This window comes from Perognathus longimembris, chromosome 1 (assembly GCF_023159225.1).
Source record: "Perognathus longimembris pacificus isolate PPM17 chromosome 1, ASM2315922v1, whole genome shotgun sequence".
Lineage (NCBI taxonomy): Eukaryota > Metazoa > Chordata > Mammalia > Rodentia > Heteromyidae > Perognathus > Perognathus longimembris.
This window is the reverse complement of record NC_063161.1, coordinates 150,639,758-150,660,282: the sequence shown is the minus strand read 5'-3', so window position 1 is coordinate 150,660,282 and position 20,525 is coordinate 150,639,758. Positions and strand designations below refer to the sequence as shown.

The window sequence follows — 20,525 nt, the reverse complement described above, 5'->3', positions numbered from 1 at the left end:
TTTGAGAAGTGGGGGAGATCTGATTGTATACTAGCTCAAATTGTGTTTGTTTGTTTTTTTAATTGGAAGGGCATCATTTCCAAGCCAAAATAAAGTACAATTGGATTGGCACTTTGTATTTACCAATGGTTTTCATATGTGGTTTCTCATATATGAAGGGTTTTATAAGAACCCTTGCATGTTGTCAGTATTTTGCCAGGGAAGAAATTGAAGCTTGAGGACATTAAATAATTTGTGGAAGGTCATGCAGGAAGCAATAGGACAAAATGTACCTTGGACCCTACTAGATCATTTCCATCACAGTCAGCTGAATCCTTTTCATGCAAATATGGCCGTAAGAACAAATTTTGTCATGGTTCCCAGTATTTCTTTCCTTTGAAATACTTGATTTAAAAACAATGTCAAGAAACTGCCTGACTTAGCCAAGACCTACTTGGTTTATAATAGGCGTCAGAACTTAAAAGAGAATACTTTCCAGTGAAAAAAATTAAAAATGCAGTTATTTCTTCCCTCCATTTTAAAAGTAGTTTAACTCTTTAAGTATCAAAAATTTATTCTAACACAGAAAATAAATGTAACCTCAATTTAATGTGTTGCTTTAAAAGGGGGTCGGGAGAGGGTACCGGTGGCTCACCCCCATAATCCTGGCTACTCAGGAGGCTGAGATCTGAGGATCACAGTTCAAAACCAGCCAGGGCAGGAAAGTCTGTGAGACTCTTTTCTCCAGTAAACTACTCAGAAAAGGCTAGAAGTGGAGCTGTGGCTCAAGTGGTAGAGCACTCACCTTGAGCCAAAATTTTTTTTTTCTCAAATTTTTATTATCAAACTGACGTACAGAGAGGTTACAGTATCATACGTTGGGCATTGGATACATTTCTTGTACTGTTTGTTGCCTTGTCCCTCATGCCCCCTTCCCTTCCCCCCTTTCCCTCCCCCCCCCCCAGGTGTTCAGTTCACTTACACCAAACAGTTTTGCAAGTATTGCTTTTGTAGTTATTTCTCTTTTTTTACCCTGTGTCTCTCGAATTTGGTATTCCCTTTGAATTTCCTACTTCCAATACCAGTAAACACGGTTTTTTTAAAAAAAGAACTTCTCTTTCTGGTAATGATAGGCTATTGCTACAATAACAAGAAATAAAATAATTCTCTCTCTCTCTCTCTCTCTTTCTCTCTTTCTCTCTTCCTTCCTTCCCCACTTCCAGCCTTCTGCTGGTTAATTGGAAATAAGATTCACATGGACTTTTCCTGCCCAGGCTGGCTTTGAACCTCAATCTCAACCTCCTGAGTAGCTAGGATTACAGGTGTGGCCACTGGTGGCTATAATTCTCTCTCTCGACCAATATCTTTATACTATTATTATACTATTGTCCATGTTCACCACAAAGACTTATAAATCAGAAATTCAGGATATTTTCACACATTTTTGTCAATAACTTACATAATATTCACTTCTGCTGCAGTGAATTCACCTCTCTGTGTATCAAACAGTATAGATATTTATCGATATTAGGGACAGATTGAGATCGGAAGAATCTCCAAAATAGACAAACCTTTTAGGTCTTCTATTTCAATGACAGAGGCCTTTTATGAGGCCAATAGGAGGGTCATTCCCTTTAAGTTGATTATTACAGGTCACACATACAATCATGTCTGAATCTTTGAAAACAGGAGTTGAGAAGGGGGAGGCTCTTGCCAGAGTGTTGCCAATCCAAGCAAAGATGGGTAAGAAAATAGAATCCTGCCAAAACCTAAATAGCAAAGCCAGTGGAGCTGTATAGGAAGCAAGGCCAGGAAACAAACAATGCTGTTCCCATGGCAGAGTTGAGAAGGAGGGGTGTCCAACATGATGCTTCTCAAATCACTCCCATCGGTCCTACATCCGATCTCAGATTATTCTATTTGCTTGTGTGCTTATGTTATTATTTAACTTTGTTACATCTTTATCCTTAGCCAGTTCTAACGCAGTGGCCAGGACCAATGATTCTGATAGTGGATTTGGGGAAGTTCCTTGGAAGAGATAAAATCCACTTCAGGTGTCTACAATAGCTTGCCTTGCTTCTTTTCCCCTCTGACAAAATGTGGCTTTTTATTGGGCATGGCCTCAGTGGCATGCAGCCTAAACTGATTTGATTTGGGTCCTGTTATGTTTTGTTGCCAGCTTATAAAGTTAGCATCAAGTCCATCACAGAAGAAAATGTATTTGTCAAGTACACGGCAACACTTTTGGATATCTATAAAACAGGTGAGAATTCCTTCCTTCTGTCCTCCCTACCCCTTTCCCTTCCTCTGTTCCCCCCGCCTTCCTTTCAACAAATATGTAGCACTCACTTACTATGTACAAGGCATTATACTAGACACAGAAGATAGAACTTGAAGAATATTCCTGCCTTTCAAAAGTTTGTGTTCTATTTGGAGAGATACGTTTTTAAAGGTATTTATACAAATATTCCTCATTCAATCTTTTTATTTCAGATCACTATTGTTCTCTTGTCCCTTCCAGGACTTTGAGAATGACAAAAGCCATAAGCTATCTCCAGTCTTCAATGTTTCATTTTAAGTTACTTAAACCACCTTCTTTTTTTTTTTTTTTTTTTGGCCAGTCCTGAGCCTTGGACTCAGGGCCTGAGCACTGTCCCTGGCTTCTTCCCGCTCAAGGCTAGCACTCTGCCACTTGAGCCACAGCGCCGCTTCTGGCCGTTTTCTGTATATGTGGTGCTGGGGAATCGAACCTAGGGCCTCGTGTATCCGAGGCAGGCACTCTTGCCACTAGGCTATATCCCCAGCCCCACCTTCTTCTTTTTTGTGCAGGTCCTGGTGCTTGAACTCAAGTTCCTATATGTTGTCCCTATCTCTGAGCTATTGTTTATTTGAGGCTAGTGCTCTTCTACTTGAAAAAGCTTCACTTTCAGTTTTTTGCTGGTTAATTGGATATGAGAGCCTCTTGGATTTGTCTGCCTGTGCTGACTTGGAACTGGGATCCTCAAATCTCAGCCTTCTGAGCAGCAGGGATTACAGTCATGAGCCACCAACGCTCAGCTATAAGACACTTTTTTAAATGAAAGGGCTCCTGTATATATAATTATGATTACATTTTATTTTGTTAGCTTATTTTTATCTTCCAAAAAAGTTGTCTTCTCACTTCAGTGGATATACATTCTACAAATAAGTAAGACAAAAAAATCTAAATTTCAATAACATACTGACATTGATTTTGTCCTCTTTTTTTTTTTTTTTTTTTTTTTTGGCCAGTCCTGGGGTTTGGACTCAGGGCCTGAGCACTGTCCCTGGCCTCTTTTTGCTCAAGGCTAGCACTCTGCCACTTGAGCCACAGCGCCACTTCTGGCCATTTTCTGTATATGTGGTGCTGGGGAATTGAACCCTGGGCCTCATGTATACTAGGCAAGCACTCTTGCCACTAGGCCATATCCCCAGCCCTGATTTTGTCCTCTTTTGAAATTCAATCAAGTATTTAAAGACTGATAATGCTTGATTATTTTTAACCCTATTCCAGCTAGGGTTACAAAATTCTAAAAATACTTTCCAACTTTTTTGTGTGAATGTGTACTGGGCTTGAACTCAGGAGTTCATTAGCTTTTTATTTTTTTGGTCAGTAATGGAGCTTGAACTCAGGATCAGGGAACTGTCCCTGAACTTTTTTGCTCAAGGCTATTGATCTATCACATTGAGCCACAGCACCGCTTTTCTGGTAGCTAATTGTAGATAAGAGTCTCATAGACATTCCTGCCTGGATCTGATCCTCAGATCTCAGCCTCCCCAGTAGCTAGGATTATATACAGGTCACCAGCACCTGACTCTCATTAGCTCTTTTGCTCATGATTGTTTTGGTCTACTATCTGAGTCACGCCTTCAGTTCTGGCTTTTTGCTAGTTAATTGAATAGAAGAGTGTTGAGAACTTGTCTGTCAGGGCTGGTTTTGAACCACAATCCTCAGGTCTCAGCCTCTTGAGTAGTTAGGGTAGTAGGTGTGAGCGACAGGCACTGGCTCTTTTCATCTTTTTATTTGCTTTATTGACACTGACAAAAGCTATTTCCTACTTCTTGTTATGTCAGATTTTTCACTGTATGAAGGTTTGTTTTTTCCTCATTGATGGTCACAAATTTGCTGTTTTGGGGGTAGTAGTAAGGTTTGAATTTAGGGCCTCATGCTTGCTAGGCAGGTGTTCTTCTGGCTTGCTAGGAAGCCAGTGGACTTCCTTTATTTGAAACCCGATCGTCATCATACTGAAATACATGTTTTGCAGTATGATCTTCCTTCATCCAGCTTTTAAGCACCATTTGTATCCAATGTTCACATCAGAAGCAGTAATTAATGAATGATTTATTTTTATTTTATTCTCTCTCTCTCTCTCTCTCTCTCTCTCGTCTTACCATGTAGTCCAAACTGGTCTAGAACTCCTAATCTTTCTGCTTCAGCCTCCCAAGAGCTGGGATTACTGGTGTATACTACCATACCTGGCTGTCATTTCTTTTTAACTGAAGTAATAAAGAACTTTTAATTCCAGAAATACAAACTATTTTTCATTTCCTACCAATTTTTGCATAGTATCAAAAGATGGTTCCAGACTGTCCTAAATGTCATGCAGCATCAGATAATTCCCAAGCTACAGTCCTTTGTGTTATTTCTTCTTTGTCTCATCCATTCAGATCACTTTTTATGATACTTAAAAACAAATGTTAAGCAATTTTTACATACATTATATTCTTACTCTGGATGCTTAATAGTTATAATAAAGTTTGCATGAAACATTCTTTTGCTTTATTTTCATTATAAAGCATAAATACTGATGTATACCAACAAGAAACTATATAGAATAAAGGCAAACTATGCAGCTGAGAATAATGATAAATTGATATTTACCCCTAAAGCATGGGGTACTGAGAATAGATGAAGACACCATTAAAAAAAAAAGAATTTGTGGTTGTTGAACTGGAGTTAATTAACTTCTGAATATTCTTGAAAATGTTCTCCAGCAAAAAGTTTTTAAAGTCCAGGAATGGTAGCTCATGCCTATAATTCTAGCTTTTTAAGAGGCACAGATGAGGAGAAGCTGCAATTCAGGGCCAGATCAAGCAAAAAAAAAGTGAGTCAAAAGTTGTAAAGGGGGACTTCACAATTAGGATGGCTAGATAACTATTTAATCATTAGATATGAAACCAGTGAGTCAGTCACAGATCCAACTTCAAGAAGTTTCCAATCTATCTGAGGAGACAGATGTGTGGGAGAAACTCTGTGATAGAAAATTAGGTATAAAAGAAGGGAGGGAAGAGCTGGGATCTAGCCAATGGTAGAGCACTCCAACATGTATGGGGCCTGGATTCAATCCTCCTCACTCTTATGTCAGAGAGTAAACAAGGAAGGTTTACTGGGTACTGTGAGAATTGAAGGGGGCTAAAGGAGGAAATGTTCAGTAGGGTAACATGGAAAAGAAAGTATTCCAGGTTAAGAGAACCAGCTTCTTGCCTATGTCCTTCACATCTTGTTACTTTTCTCAAAAGTTGACCATTACCAGCTATCAAATGTTGCTCAACTATAAATATTGTTCAACTTTTGGACAATAATTCTGGGTCTACAAGAGTAGCAAGAACAAACACATTTGAGTCTTGTATGTTCTAAGTACATTTCAAATATTAACTCATGTAATGTCACAACAGTTCTACACTGGAGTTTATTATCATGCCCATTTCACAGATGACAAAACTGAGCTTTCAATAGAGAACATAAATCAATGGCCAGATCCACACAGCCAAGAAATGGTTGTGGCATAACCCAGATAGTCTGGCTCCAAAGTCTACCCATGTGGATATTGCCATTCTCTAATAGCCCCTCTCTGTATCTATAACAAACTTGACAACCTGAGAATGTTAATCATCACCACATTTAAACATGAATGTGATCACCTTGCTTGTGTATTTCTCAGGGGAAGCTGTTGCTGAGAAAGACTCCGAAATCACCTTCATTAAGAAGATGACCTGTGCTAACAGTGACCTGGTGAAAGGAAGGCAGTATTTAATTATGGGTAAAGAAGCTCTGCAGATAAAACACAACTTCAGTTTCAAGTAAGTCACCGATGTTTTGGAATTAACGATTTGATTTTCCTGCTAAATCTGAGTCATTTTCTACCTACACTATATAATTCTTATATTCCTTGAAGCCAATCATCAAACCATTATGAACATAAAGCAAGGCACTGGTAGGTCACACCTATAATCTTAGCTACTCAGGTGGCTGAGATCTGAGGGTCCAGATTCAAAGCTAGCCCAGGCAGAAAAGTCCATGAGACTCTTATTTCCAATTAACTACCAAAATATAGATCGTGGAGTTGTGGTTTATGTGGTAGAGCACTGTTCCTTGAGCACAAAAGCTAAGGGACAGCACTCCAGCCCTGAGTTCAAACTCAGGACCAGCACTCCCCTGCCCCCACCCCACCCCACCCCCAAAAAAAGAAAAGAAAGTGGAGCTATGGCTCAAGTGGTAAAGTGCCAGCTTTGAAAGAAAACTTAAGGGATAAGATTGAGGCCCCAAGTTCAAGCCCCAGCACTGGTGAAGGAGGGAAAGGAAGGGGAAGGAGGGAGAGAGGGAGGGAGGGAGGAAGGACAAGCTCTGTGTGGCTGACAGTCCAACCCCTGGGGATCTGCCCATACTTGGGCTTTCCCCTCCCCCAATAAAAACAAATACAGGTTTCCCCCATCATGCCATCATCACAAACACTTGGTTTCCATTTGTTCTTGAAGGTATATCTACCCTTTAGATTCCTCCACTTGGATTGAGTATTGGCCTACAAACACAGCGTGTCCATCGTGTCAAGCATTTCTAGCTAATTTAGACACATTTGCAGAAGACATCTTTTTAAATGGCTGTGAAAATGCCTGAATGATGTATAATTTTCTCGTCTGGATTCCTTTTGTTGCAGTTCCTCTTTTCTGCTTTCTTTTTGTAAACACTCACAACTGGTCTTACTTGGAAAGCTCTTTTTTTTTTTTAAAACAATTAGTGGCGCTTACTTTTATTAGACAGCAGTTGGAAGAGTTGTCACTTTCTGGAATAACATGCCTTGAAGGTCATGAAGGCAGGTGTTCCAAGGATACTAGACATCAGGAGCAATGAAATGGACCACATCCTAAAACCGACCACTTGGGAATGGCTGCTGGGACCAAAAGAACAACCCTGTGGACATGCAATAGCTTACAAAAATGTGTCCTTTGCTTGCACAACAAAAACATCAAGGAACAGAAAACCAATCAATGCAGTGTCTTACAAAAACATGTCTTCGCTTGAAAGAAAGTATCAAGAAACACAGAAGTGAGCAGTAAAATTTTAGTTCTCTTTCCAAATGTACTAAAAAGTGTATTATTTTATACTGGGTCAGCAACAAGTATATAAAGACAGGTGAACTAAGAGGGTGAGAGATAGAGAACTTTGACATGGAGAAAGCCCACATTCAGAGCCCCCTCAGCCTACTGAGAAGGTAGAAGAGGTTGGAGAGGTTATCTGTGCTCTCCTCCCCTTCTTTTGCTCTCTCCGTGCCCCTGACCAAAGAAACAGGGAATCAGGGAATCTAATGTTTAACACATCCACCAGCATCTCCTCAACTAACTCCTAAAACTTCCTTAGTCACTGTTTGTGATTCTCCAGACTAGCCCAGGACCTGCTCAATCCCACGCTTCTCCCCCAAACACAGATGTCCTAGCAAACGTTTGCGTAATTACATCCAACTAGTTGTGTGAGGTTCCCTCAGTGCACTGTTTACCATTTTCTCCTGAGCTTGGCACAGTAGTAGGGACATTATAGCGACCCAGCAAGTGTTTACAGATTCCCCCTCTGAAGAGTGAACCATCAGAGGATCCAAGTTCTAGTCCTGACTTTGCCCCTGGGCTGTGAGTTGGAACAAGACCCTTCATCCCTTTCCTAACCTACAATTTGACCACTGCAATGACTCTATACAGCACTAAGATCATTTTCTGTTCTTACAATGGGAAACAAAAACAAAGCCAAATGGCCAGGGAACATCCAAACATCACGTGTTGCTGTCTCTTAAGTATGAAGGGAGCCCAGACAAGGAAGCAAGAGGGGGTCCTGATTGAGGGGAGAAACTCAAAACAGATTGCCCCTGGGTGTGGTGGTCATTTTTGTGACTTAGGCAACGTCTTTGTTTTTATTCTTGATCAGACATCATTACGGAGTCTTTTTTTTTTTTTAATTTTTGGTCTTGAGCCATTGTCTCTGGGGTTGGTGTTCTATGATATTAAACGTATCGACCACCACAGCCCAGCTCCTGAGGACCAGGCCAGCTCCTCCAAACAGAGAGCTGCCTACGATGTCAAGGTCTGTGCCCTTTCGCAGACCCTCCCTGCTTTCCCAGAAAAAAAAAATCACATTCACAAAGCATGCATACTGCTTCAGAGGCCCCATGACCAGGGGTCTCCTAACTGAAAGCCCCCATCTCAAGAGCCAAAAAGGTAGCTTCTCAGTGACACAAACAATGGCAAGTTTTCCTTCACGCCTGTGTGGATTCTGTGTGGTGAGAAAAAGTTGTCCACTTTTATCTCTAATTGAGTGATTAAAACATTCCTTTATGCTCTCTCATAATGGAAAGAAGGCAGGAAGGGAGGGAGGTGAGACAGAGGGAAAGAGGAAGGGAAGGAGGAAACAGGAGGGAGGGAAGGAGGGATTTAGTTTTAAGGCAAAATGAGAACTCCATTTCTAAGAACCTTCTGGATTCTTCTCAGCTGGCAGAGTCCCTACCCTTACAGACATATTGGCAGAGACAGATCTGTCCCTTGGAACACCGTGTTCACTCCTTCACTGTTTCCATCATTATAATCAGATCAGATACTGGCATGTGACCTACACAGTCATAAATTACAGAATCTTAAAATGTCCAAACCAGAAAGGTTCATCTTATCCAAACCTTCATTTCCACCTGGAAAAACAGGACTAGAGTAGTTCTCACCTGTGGTTCTGGTTCTGCTGGCCAGAAGGGTTGGGACACAAGCCCAAGCTCTGACTCTCAACCCAGTGTTCTTTCCAGCACACCAATTAGCGGACATTACAGGGAAATCAATGTTGGTATCCTGTGAAGAAGCATATTCTTATTGTCAGAACCATTCAAAGACAAGGTGAGGCTGTCTAGGGGAGACTAAGCACCCCTATCCTGGGGTGCCACTTTCCAGAAATGCTGCAAGGCCATTCAAAGCAGGGGCTGGTGCCCAAAATGACGCAATGTCCTTTTCAGGAAAACATCGATTTTCCTTCTGAAAGCATCAGTTTTCACATCTGAAAAAAATGGACAGGCTAGCAATTCCCACGTCATAGGATGTCTTAAAGGAAGAGTTAAATGAGACAATATGTGGAATGCATGTGAAATGATTAGTACAATGCCTGGCACAATAAAAATCACTTGAAGTCTGACTGATAACATCTCTCTGGGCACATCATAGGTGATAAATTCAGCCATTTTTTTCCCCTTGTGAGCATAAACTAATGACTTTAAATATCCCCTGGAGGATATCTGAGCAACCTCTTCTCACTCCACAGCTGAGGGAACAAGCCCCGGGAAGCAAGGACTTAGCCAAGGCACTACAGCAGAGTCAGGCCAGAAGCACCCCCACTAACCTCTCCTCTCCTCTCCTCCCTTCTCCACTCCTCTCCTCTCTTTTCCCCTTCCCTCCCTCCTCCCCTCCTCTAGTAGCATCCTGGGGTTTCCTCCTACTAACTGGACCTGAGGGTGAATGAGGTCTGAGCTAACATTTTCAGCAGATGAGATGAAAGAAATCACCCAACCTGCTCCCAGTCCAGGAACCTGGCCACGCTGCCTTGCCAGTGAAATGTCCTACATTTCTTCTTCATGCCTGAGTCCGCCATTTTTGTTTTTGCTTTCCGTTAAACCTTTTGCTCTTTTACCTTTCTGTAATTTCCCTTTAGCTTTTGCCATTTGCTTTTGTACAATTACAGCAATTCACCCTTTTCTCCTAATTGCTATCATGTTATCTATACAGTTCTTTTTTTCTGATTGATTTACTTATTAGTTGGTGCTTTATCTGTTCTTTGGGGGTGTTTTTCATTTCCCCTTTCCAATAATGCTTCTATCAAATGTTCTCCATCTTTTTCATTAAAATTTTTGGTGTTAATGATTTCCTCATTTTTCTTTATAAATTTTTAATTGATACATAAAATTGTATATATTTATGAGGTACTGAGTATTAATATGTGTGCTCTATGATGCTCAAACCTTGGTCATTAGATAGCTTGGCTATTATGAATAGCACTGCAAGAAACCTAAGTGTGTAGGTATCTCTATCGGACGCTAACTTATAGTTCTTAGCACGTATGCACAGAATTTGCAGGGACATATGATGGTTAAATTTTAAGCCTTTTGAGGAAGCTCCTTCCTGATTTACATAGAGATGGCACTAATTTCCTCCAAGAGTGTATAGAGGTTCATATTTCTAATATCCTTGCCAACATTTGTTGTTCATTTTCTTGATTATTGGAATTCTGATTAGAGTGAAATGGAATCTTAATGTAGTTTTGACATACATTTCCCTTGTGATTACAGATGGTGACCAGTAAACAAAAATCTTGGTCATTAGCATGTCCATTTCCATAAACATATATTATTCCTCTTCGTTGGGAAACCTCAATGGTTCTCTAAGAAACACATAAGTTGTGGTCAACTGTGATGTAGAACTCATTCTTCTCTAAGTTTCTTGGTACGTGTTAACCCATGTTCCTCCAACCCCACTGTCAACACCCCTTGTTAGACTCTAGAGACCTTTCATGATTCCACTTCTACCTCTTCTCCTATGAAATACACTTTTTCAATTTCCATGCATGAATGAGAACCCGAAGTAGCTGTCTTTGCACAAATACTTTGCACACACAACTAGCACAGGGAGTATCAGTTTCTGCTGAGTGGGCCTGGCACTGCTAGCAACTATGTTAAACAGGTCTCTCTTCCTACAGGTTTATGTACAGGGGTCTCATCTCACTAAGCAAATAATCTTCAATCTGAAAATAGCCTTGACTAAGCATGGTGGCTCAAGCTCATAAACCTAATTACTTGGAGGGCAGAGATCAGGTGTTTGAGGCCAGCCCACACAATTAGATAGTCTCCAGACTCCATCTCAAACAATGGCTGGGCCCAGTGGCATGCACCTGTCACCCCACTGACACAGAAAGCATGAGTAGGAAGACTGAAGTCAAGGCCAGCCCAGACAGACATGGAGACTTTACCTCAAAAGTAAGCAATGCTAGCTGAGTGCCAGTGGCTCACACCTGTCATCCAAGCTATTCAGGAAGCTGAGTTCTGAGGATCAAGGTTCAAAGCCAGCCCAGGCAGGAAAGTCCATGAGACACTTGTATTTAATTAACCACCAGATAAGCAAGACATAGAGGTGTGGCTCAAGTAGGAGAGTGCTAGCACAGGCCCTGGGCAGCATCCAGACCCTGAATTCAAGTCCCAGCACATGCACCAAAAAATCAATAAATAATTTTTTAAAAACCAACACTAAGGGGCTGGGGATATAGCCTAGTGGCAAGAGTGCCTGCCTCGGATACATGAGGCCCTAGGTTCGATTCCCCAGCACCACATATACAGAAAACGGCCAGAAGCGGCGCTGTGGCTCAAGTGGCAGAGTGCTAGCCTTGAGCGGGAAGAAGCCAGGGACAGTGCTCAGGCCCTGAGTCCAAGCCCCAGGACTGGCCAAAAAAAAAAAAAAACCAACACTAAAAGGGTCTGGAGGCATGACTCGAAGGGTAGAGCACCTGCATAGCAAGTGTGAGACCCTGACTACAATCCCCAGTACCACAAACAGTCTTAAAAGGAGACTTAGCACCAGATCCAAAACCCTGCGTGGGCCTTTGATCTTGCTGTCCCCTCTCCCAACTGCTATAGGTAGCAACCTTGACCTGTCACCCCCATTTCTGGCCCGAAACCATCTGCCAGAAACCATCCCCTTGACACTTAGACTTTGGAAGTTTGCCTAACAAATGAAAACCAATCTTACCTCTTTACAAAGCCACTTGACGATACATTTTTAGAACCGAATTTTGTCTGTATCTCTTGAACTGGTAATCCTCCTTCTGTTGAATTATTTATATAGTTCAATTCCCCAGAGCAAAAGTAAAAAAAGAGTTCATACACAAAAGTCTTTCATGGAGGACAATCATTCATTAAATAATCATTGGATATTTATGTAGAACCAGACACAGTCCTAAATAGTGTGATCAACATAAACAAGATCTCTGCTCTCATGGAGATTATAACTACAGAAAAGAATAATAAAGTAAATTAAGGAAATAATCCATTTAGTAAATTCCTTGCAGGGAACTAAAATCAAGGTCCATGAGAAAGACACTTAAAAGGATGTTAGAACTGGGATTTGATTGTCATGCAAGAACTCAAAACAAATGTACTTTATTCTGAACCCCTCAACCCTCTTATACCCTCAACCAGAGGGTATAAGGTTCCCCTTCAGACATAATAAATTATACAGGGCTCCAGGCATTCGCACACAGTGAGACCGAAGGCGGACACTCTTAGGAGAAAAACACAAAGACACAATGCCTATGTGCATCTGATCATAGAAAATAATATTTATCAAAATGAACTTCAGGAAATGGAAATGAGAAGTCTTTGTTTTCTTTGTTGCTGTTCTTGTTTTCTTTTCCTATTGTCAAAGTTGTTTGCTTACTGTCTTTTGGAAGATAAGGGGGAGGACACAAATGGAGAGACAAAGGGTGAAGGAATGTAGCAGTGGTACTCGCTAGACAAGCAACACTATTCCTAAATGCAATGCTCCATCCCAAACTTGATTCAAAATTCCATCTTCTCCCTTCTCCCTTCTCCCAGCCATGGCTTCCTGCTGTTAGAAATAGAACCCACCCCTCACCCCCCAACAGACACACACTAATCAGTTTCCTGACTGTGGATTCTTTTTTTAAAAAAAATTATGCCAATACAGTAAAAAATGTATAACATAAAATTTACCATCTTAACCACCTTTTTATGGTACTGGGGATTCAACCCAGACTGTCTTCAAACTATGGTCCTTCCAGTCTCAGTCTTCCAAGTAACTGAGATTACAGGTGGGAGCCACCAGTATCTGGTTTATCTTAACTATGTCTAATAGTATCATCAATACATTCATATTGTTGTGCAAGTTGTGATTTCTGATCTCTCAGGAACTGAAGTGACAGGGTAGCAAAAAGGGGGGGGAGAGAAAAAGGGAGTCAGAGAGTTCTTGCTTAACTAAAATATTATAAGATGGTTTCAAAGGCATTAAAACAAACTCTATGGAGACTATGAACCTATAAGACCCTCTCATTCTACATGAGCATTGTCCTATCCAGTATAAAAGTCTTCACTTCTGCAGCCCTAGAAAAACAAGAGCCTTTTTTTTTTTAATACTGAGGATTGAACCTGAGGCCTGGCACTTGCTAGAAAAATCCCTAGCCTTTCAGATTTTATTTTGTTTTTCTGAAAGGATCCACCACTAACTTTCCCTTGGCTGGCCACAAATTGATATCCTCCTACCTCTGCCTCCAGAGTAGCTAGAATTGCAGGCATGCACCTCCACACTGGGCCCCTAAGCGCCCTTTACAGCTGCTTTGTTTGTGTATGTATGGCCCACTTCTAATTCCCAGGAATAGAAGCCCAACCAACTTTGGAAGTTGAAGCTGATCCAAAGACAGCCACCTTCCCTTGCCTTGTTTGTCTAAAATGGTATCTTTTAGATTTTTCAGATAACTATTGGACATCACCATGTTTCCACCCCTTAAACTTACCACTAGCATACGTGATGCTCTCTATGTAAATTCCATGAAGTGGGCTGGGGATATAGACTAGTGGCAAGAGTGCCTGCCTCAGATACACGAGGCCCTAGGTTCGATTCCCCAGCACCACATATACAGAAAATGGCCAGAAGCGGCGCTGTGGCTCAAGTGGCAGAGTGCTAGCCTTGAGCGGGAAGAAGCCAGGGACAGTGCTCAGGCCCTGAGTCCAAGGCCCAGGACTGGCCAAAAATAAATAAATAAATAAATAAATAAATAAATAAATTCCATGAAGTCCCTTTCTCTTGGCTGAAGAAGGAATGGACTGGTACACCTTGTCATCTGTTCTCTTCGAAAAGTCCTCATTCAACTTTGGTCTTCTTCCTGACAGTGTAGAGGATCTCTGGGCCCTTTCATTCTATAGCTAAGTGGTACCAAGCATTGCATACAGGTACAACCTGTACCCTGTACCTGTGCATGTGTACTCACACACGTGCAACTCACACATGCATGCATGTGTGCGCATGTGCGCATGCACGCGTGCGCACACACACACGTTTGCAAGCAAAGATGGATGCAACAGTTGCTCAAGAGCTTCCATCCGGGACACACAACTATTAAGCAGGCAGGCTAGTTTCCGCTGAGAGGTAAGGAGGGGAAGGTCTGAGCTGAGTCTCGAAGAATGACCATGATCCAGATGCACTACAGTGAAGTCATTTCGGAGAGAAGCATAATGGAAACAAAGCCCAGCTGCAGGAATCAAGGGAGATATGAACACAGCCCTTAGGGCATCTGTGTAAATGAGACCAATGGAAAAGAAAGCCATGCAGGTCCAGAACTGAACAAGGTAAGAGGCTTGGAGTCTTTCTTGCAGGAAGAGAAAGGTCCAAAGGCTTCTGACTAGAGCACAGAGCGGAGGCCAGGCTCAGGAGGGCAGTCGCTGGCCCTTGGTGCAATATGTTCTTCATTTCCTTGAGTCATTAGCCAGGATCCCATTAAGAAGAAAAACAAAACAAAAACTTTCCAGGACCCTCTTTCTTTTCCAGGAAAACTTCTGCCCTGTAGGGCCCCTCATGGGTTCAGTTTATAAGACATCCACGCTAATTTGTTCCTTAGGGCCCTTGGCCCTGCCACGAATCCTGGGACCCTACTCCCATCTCTGAGGTCCTGGGCTCTAAAAGTTGCATGAGACTATATTTATTTTTACAAGCACCCTCCAGAACCCCAAAACGGCACTCTGATGTCTGAGAAGAGGGACTTCTCTTTGAGTAAGAAGACCAAGGAACCCTTGCCTACCACGTGTCCTGCCACAAATTCTGCTCTGGGCCTCACTGAATTCAGAACTGGAGCCAAATGGGAAAAAATCCAAGAGGCTGCGGAGCCAAGAAAACAGCAAGCTGGATTCAAATCCCAGGCCTTTCCCTTCCCTTTCTGGTCCTGAGACCTCACTGGGCCTCTTTGGCTTGGTCTACAGTATCACCCACCTCACAAGGTCACTTGTGGAGATGAAATGATAGAGATTTGCAAGCCCAACTACCATCTAGCAGATGCTCAATAAATACTTCCCCCCCTCCGCCCCCCCCCCCCCCCGCTCAATCGCTGTGTCTCAGCTTCAACTGTTTAAAATGTAGTGGAGATTCAAGAATAGAATTATGTCAGGTGACATTCCCAAACCTTTATCATCTCAACCACCCAGGGCTCCCTCCCCACCTTCCCCCCCCCCCCCCGGGGGGGGATAGTCATGGGCCTGACCTCTGGGAACAATTTCTTCGTATTATTTCAAACAATAAAAAAAAATCACAGAAGACCACTTCCTAATAACACACCCTTGGGATGAGCCCACATCCTTCAGCTTCTCCCCACTTCTCAACCACCAATGACTCAGTTTCCTCAACTGTAAAGCAATCTGAGGCAGGTCCCTTCCTCCTCGGGAGCTGCCCGTTTGTCTGGGAGGCTGGTGCCCAGCAGAGGGCGCTCCGAGCGTAACCTCTTGGCCAAGGTCCTGAGGAAAGGCAGTGAGCCAAGGAAAATGCTAGTGGAAAAAATGAAGAAAAGATTCCAGGTTTATGAATCCCAGACTTTGAAAAACAAAACTGCTGAGTTGTCTCCTGAATTAAGGAAAAAGAACACCACAGCTGCCTTCAGATTTCCAGGAAACTACTTGTGAAGGCTCCTGGGCCTGACTGGCAGAGGACTAACAGGGAAAACTTGGGGTGGCCCAGGTAAGGCTCCAAGGCTCTGGGAAGCAGAACATGGTGGTAGCAATCCATATGTGGGCATAGATAGATATATAGTGCATGTGAGCTTGCACACATAGTGTCTATATATGTATTTGTGTGCCTGCCCTTTTGAGGACAATCGCACAAATGTTTACTGGCCAATTTCTGTGTTCTTCCAGGAATAGTGAAAGGCAAGGAGGACACACGACAAATAAGACTAAACTCCCGGAGCATAGTCTAGTGAGGAATGCAATAATATCAGGCAATCTCAATTCAGAGGACAGGTGTCTGGGAAGGGTCTAGATATTGGTTCATCACACTGGCTTTGGGGTCAGGCAGCCTGGGATTCCAGACCAGCCTTCCATTAGCTAGGTAACCTTGAAGATCCCTTTGTCATTCATCCTCCTTAGCTAGAAAGGGCAAATATTAAAACCATATCCTAAGAGATCGTATGTGTACATCCATTTCCAACAGCAGCCCCTAGCAGGGATGAGCACACAGAGAATGTGAACAGTTGGGGTGAGTTGCCTGCTGTCACTCATCCACATAGGACGTGTTCCTGGAGCGTCAGGTTCTACCACAGGACAGTGGCCCATGGATATGCTTTGGGAGGAGATCTCATGTGGTTTGGGTTTGCTTTGGGAATCGTGGTATGTTCTAAAAAATCACGACATTTCACGTAGAAACCCAGATTTTCCATTCTCTTGAGACATTGGAAGAGTCAACCTTCCTGCTAACCTATGCACGTGCGTACCTGCATGCCACCGTCTCTGCTTCCTGACAGATCAGTCCCTCTCAGGGGCACCCCTGGCCACTCTCCAGGACTGTCCTTGGAGGGCTGCCAAGGCAGCTCAAGAGAGCTTGTGTGTAGACATGTGCTCCGTGAGGGAAGGACAGGACAGGAACTGGTGCCAGACCCTAAGGCTCCCCCAGCAGATCTGGTTTCAGCAGTCAGAGGGGCCAAAGAGAACTATAGGACGTGCCCAAGGTTTGCCGGCTATTCAGCTGGACACCAGTTGCTGACAAGAGCAATTAAGAATAGCAATTAGGGGACTGGGGATATGGCCTAGTGGCAAGAGTGCTTGCTTCGTATACATGAAGCCCTGGGTTTGATTCCTCAGCACCACATATATAGAAAAAGCCAGAAGTGGCGCTGTGGCTCAAGAGGCAGAGTGCTAGCCTTAAGCAAAAAGAAGCCAGGGACAGTGCTCAGGCCCTGAGTCCAAGCCCCAGGACTGGCAAAAAAAAAAAAATATCAACAACCCCCCCCCAAAGAATAGCAACTAGACAGGATAGCTTTCCGTATCTATTGATATTTGCATTAAGAAATGTTGCAAGAATAGATCTGAAAGTTTTGCCACATATATATGCTCATTTTCTTTTAAAAATGAGGAAAAAAAGCAGGGTGCCAGTGGCTCATGCCTGTAATCCTAGATACTAAGGAGGCTGAGCTCTATGGATCAAGGGTTCAAAGCCTGCCTGGTAAGGAAAGTCCATGAGACTCTTATCTCCAATTAACCACTAAAAGGCTGGAAGAAGAAGTGTGGCTCAAGTGATAGTGCACCAGCCTTAAGTGGAAAAGCTAAGGGACAATGCCCAGGCCCTGAGTTCAAGCACCAGTACCAGCACAAGAGAGAGGAGGGGGGGGCAGGGCTCGTATAGTATAAGCATGCAATCACTTACCAATAGGAAAGCTAGGACCAATCTTTTCCAGTATCACTGGGTTCTCTTAGAATAGAAAACCTTCTCAATAAAGAGTAACTAGACTTCATAAAGAATAGCCCTACTGTGTGTGAGAGGTAGACTGGGCACAAGGGAGGCTATAGGTATGTTTGCCCTGCTCATTGGTCCTTGTGGAAGCCAGAGGTATAGACAGATAGAGAAGAAATGAAAATACAGTAACAAAAGCAGAGGTTATTTCTAAGACTTCTGGGCCCAAAGAGCAACAGAATATAAGAGAAAAAAATGTCTGACCTTAAGCTGGTTTTCCTCTCTGGACCTTGCCTTCCCCTTTGTAAGACAAGGTCGGGAGGGATGAGCAAAAGCCACACTTTGACAAGCCTCCTGGGCCCTCGCTGGGGAATTCTCTGACAAATAAGGATTGCAGCCCTAGTTCCTAGCCTTTTATACCCGCCCCACATGCCGGCTCCCAAGTGTTGGCTTGCACTGGGAATTCATATGGCTTCAGCTCCGAAACAAATCCATCAGAGGAGGTTTTTTTTTACAGAGCTTCCCTTTCAAAAACAATTGGATGGTTAAAGAGTTCATGATACAAAACAATGCTCTGAGGTTATTCTTCCATTTTGCAGGTGAGAAAATAAGACCTGAAGATAGGAGGGACTTCCCCTGCAGTCCTACAAGCAACGCAGAAGCAGATCTTCCTTCTCAGAAAGGGCTTTCCTTCCTTCTTCATTGTTGTCTCTCAGGCTGAGTCCTCGCGAGGTGAGGAGCACCAGGCTGCATCCCTCCTCAATCAGATATTGACTTGGTGAGTAGCAGCTGATGGCTTCTTAAAGCTTGTCCTTATCCTCCCAGGACTATGTCATTTACTATAGGGCTCTCCCATCAGAAGATGAAATCCCCCTTGCCTTCAAAAGGCCAATCCTACACACCACTGGGGGAAAGAACCCAAGAGACAGCTTGGGACCTATTCCAAGAACTTCAGAGTGTTTCTTTTGTTTTTGCTTTTTCCTTAAAATATGGGAATACCTTGAGATAGGGAAATATCATCAGACATAAGGGACTCCCTTCACCACAGAATCCCAGGCTTCTTTTTAGAGCTAGAAAGCTAGTTTTAACTTCACAACACCCAGGAAAGGCCAAGTCAAAGATAAATGAGAAATATTTTCTGGTAGCGGTGAAATCCTTAACTATTGTTATCTAAAACGTTCACAAAGAAATGATCAGTAGTGACTTACAGACTAGTCATTCATGGAAAACATGTTTACAGAATGACTACCTATCTGTGCCAAGCCAGAAGAAGTAACAATGGAGATGTCAGATGCAGCTTCCCATTCATGACATTCCCTCACTTATTTCATGCCTTTATATCCCTAATTTCATGTATTCTATCATTTCATGTGCTCACATATTTTACTGAGATAAAAAGGGGGCTTATAAACAGGCACTTTTTTTAAATTGCCAGTTATATAAAAATAGTAAGAACCAAGGAGGAAATGCACAGAATCAAACAGGACATTTTTAACATCATTACCTCTGAGGAAAAATAATACATATGCTACAGTTTAGTTTTCATGAGATCTTTTGGTGTCTTGTGTGCTTGATGCCAGTTAGATTCGTGTCCCTGGGAAGATACTGAATTTGAGTTGCAGAACCTCGTACCATTTGGTGTCCTAATTTAATAGGTTGTTGATAGCCTGTGCTCATCTGTTTCATTAAATTTCCTGGTTTAGAAATCAGGCATGTGAGAAGAGGTCAAGATGTGGCAACAGGAGAGCTGTTCTCTGAGTGTGTTTACTAAACACAAGCTGTGTTTAGGGCACATGGCTGGGAATGATAATAAAGAAGAGAAGGGAACATTTGGCACTGTGAGATTTCAGCAGTAATAGCACACTCTGGACTGGTGACAAACAGGTAGTATGCCCAGATGGCTACAATTGACTTGATGTGTTCATTTGCTTTTTCATTCACATTGTCCTGCCCTAGAAGGCCTCCATCAAAGTAGGACCTTGTCTGTCTCATTGGCGGCTCTAGGTGGGATCCTACTTACAACCTAACAGATGATAGATGTCCCATCAATACATATGGGGCAAAGTCAATGAAAAGTCACCCCTTTATGGAGCCTTTCCTGCCCCCTATTGCACTCTTGGTTTCCTTCCTTTCCCACTCACCCAGACAGAAGGGAAATATGACACTTGGATGAAAATATGAGTCTTGATGACTCACTGGTCATTCTCTCAAAGAAATGCCCAAAATTAAGGAGCCTAGAGAGCAGGCTAGTGCTCTGGGCTGGGAGCAGGTGGTCCCACTATCTGGACCCTTAAGGGTCAGCATGCCAAACATCTTAGAAGAATGGGTTCCACCTTCTATCCCTGTCACCTGACAACTGAGGCCACCAGAGGTCTCACAGAAGGAGATCAAGGTGAGATGTGCCACAGAGGTAACTAGGTAAGATCCCAGCTTGGTCTAATCAAGAGCAAGTGGAAAAACACACCAGGAAGTGAATCTCCCCCCACCCCAGCACTGCCAGTTATGGGCTGCTTGACCTTGACCAAATGACTTAACTCTTTCAGACTTAGTGTTCTCAGCTGAGAAAAATGTTTTCTCACCGCTTCTCCGCACTGTGATAAAGACTCAACAGAGCAATGCATATAATGTATGCAGGGCAGTGTCTGACATTAAGTCAAAGGTAGTTACTATTCTTGTCCTTATTGCTTTTCCCACAACCACAAGACAACCGTCCTCCAGATGTTTAGGTTTGGGTGGAAGGCTGAGGACCTAGGCCGGTGTAATGTGTCCTTCCTTTAGCGTTTCCACATGTGGGACCTGAGAAG

The 20,525-nt window shown here is 42.9% G+C and overlaps 1 protein-coding gene across 1 annotated transcript in view; it reads left to right on the top strand.

Annotated features, from left to right (window-relative positions):
• C5 (complement C5) overlaps positions 1–7,280 on the top strand; it is a 76,740-nt gene extending 69,460 nt beyond the window's left edge. Inside the window, exons 39-41 of the mRNA XM_048340797.1 lie at positions 2,159–2,242; positions 5,940–6,078; positions 6,754–7,280. Coding sequence (XP_048196754.1) covers positions 2,159–2,242; positions 5,940–6,078; positions 6,754–6,892 — 362 coding nt within the window. The 3' untranslated portion in view covers positions 6,893–7,280. The remainder of the gene's footprint in view (positions 1–2,158; positions 2,243–5,939; positions 6,079–6,753) is intronic.
• Positions 7,281–20,525: the final 13,245 nt, after the last annotated feature.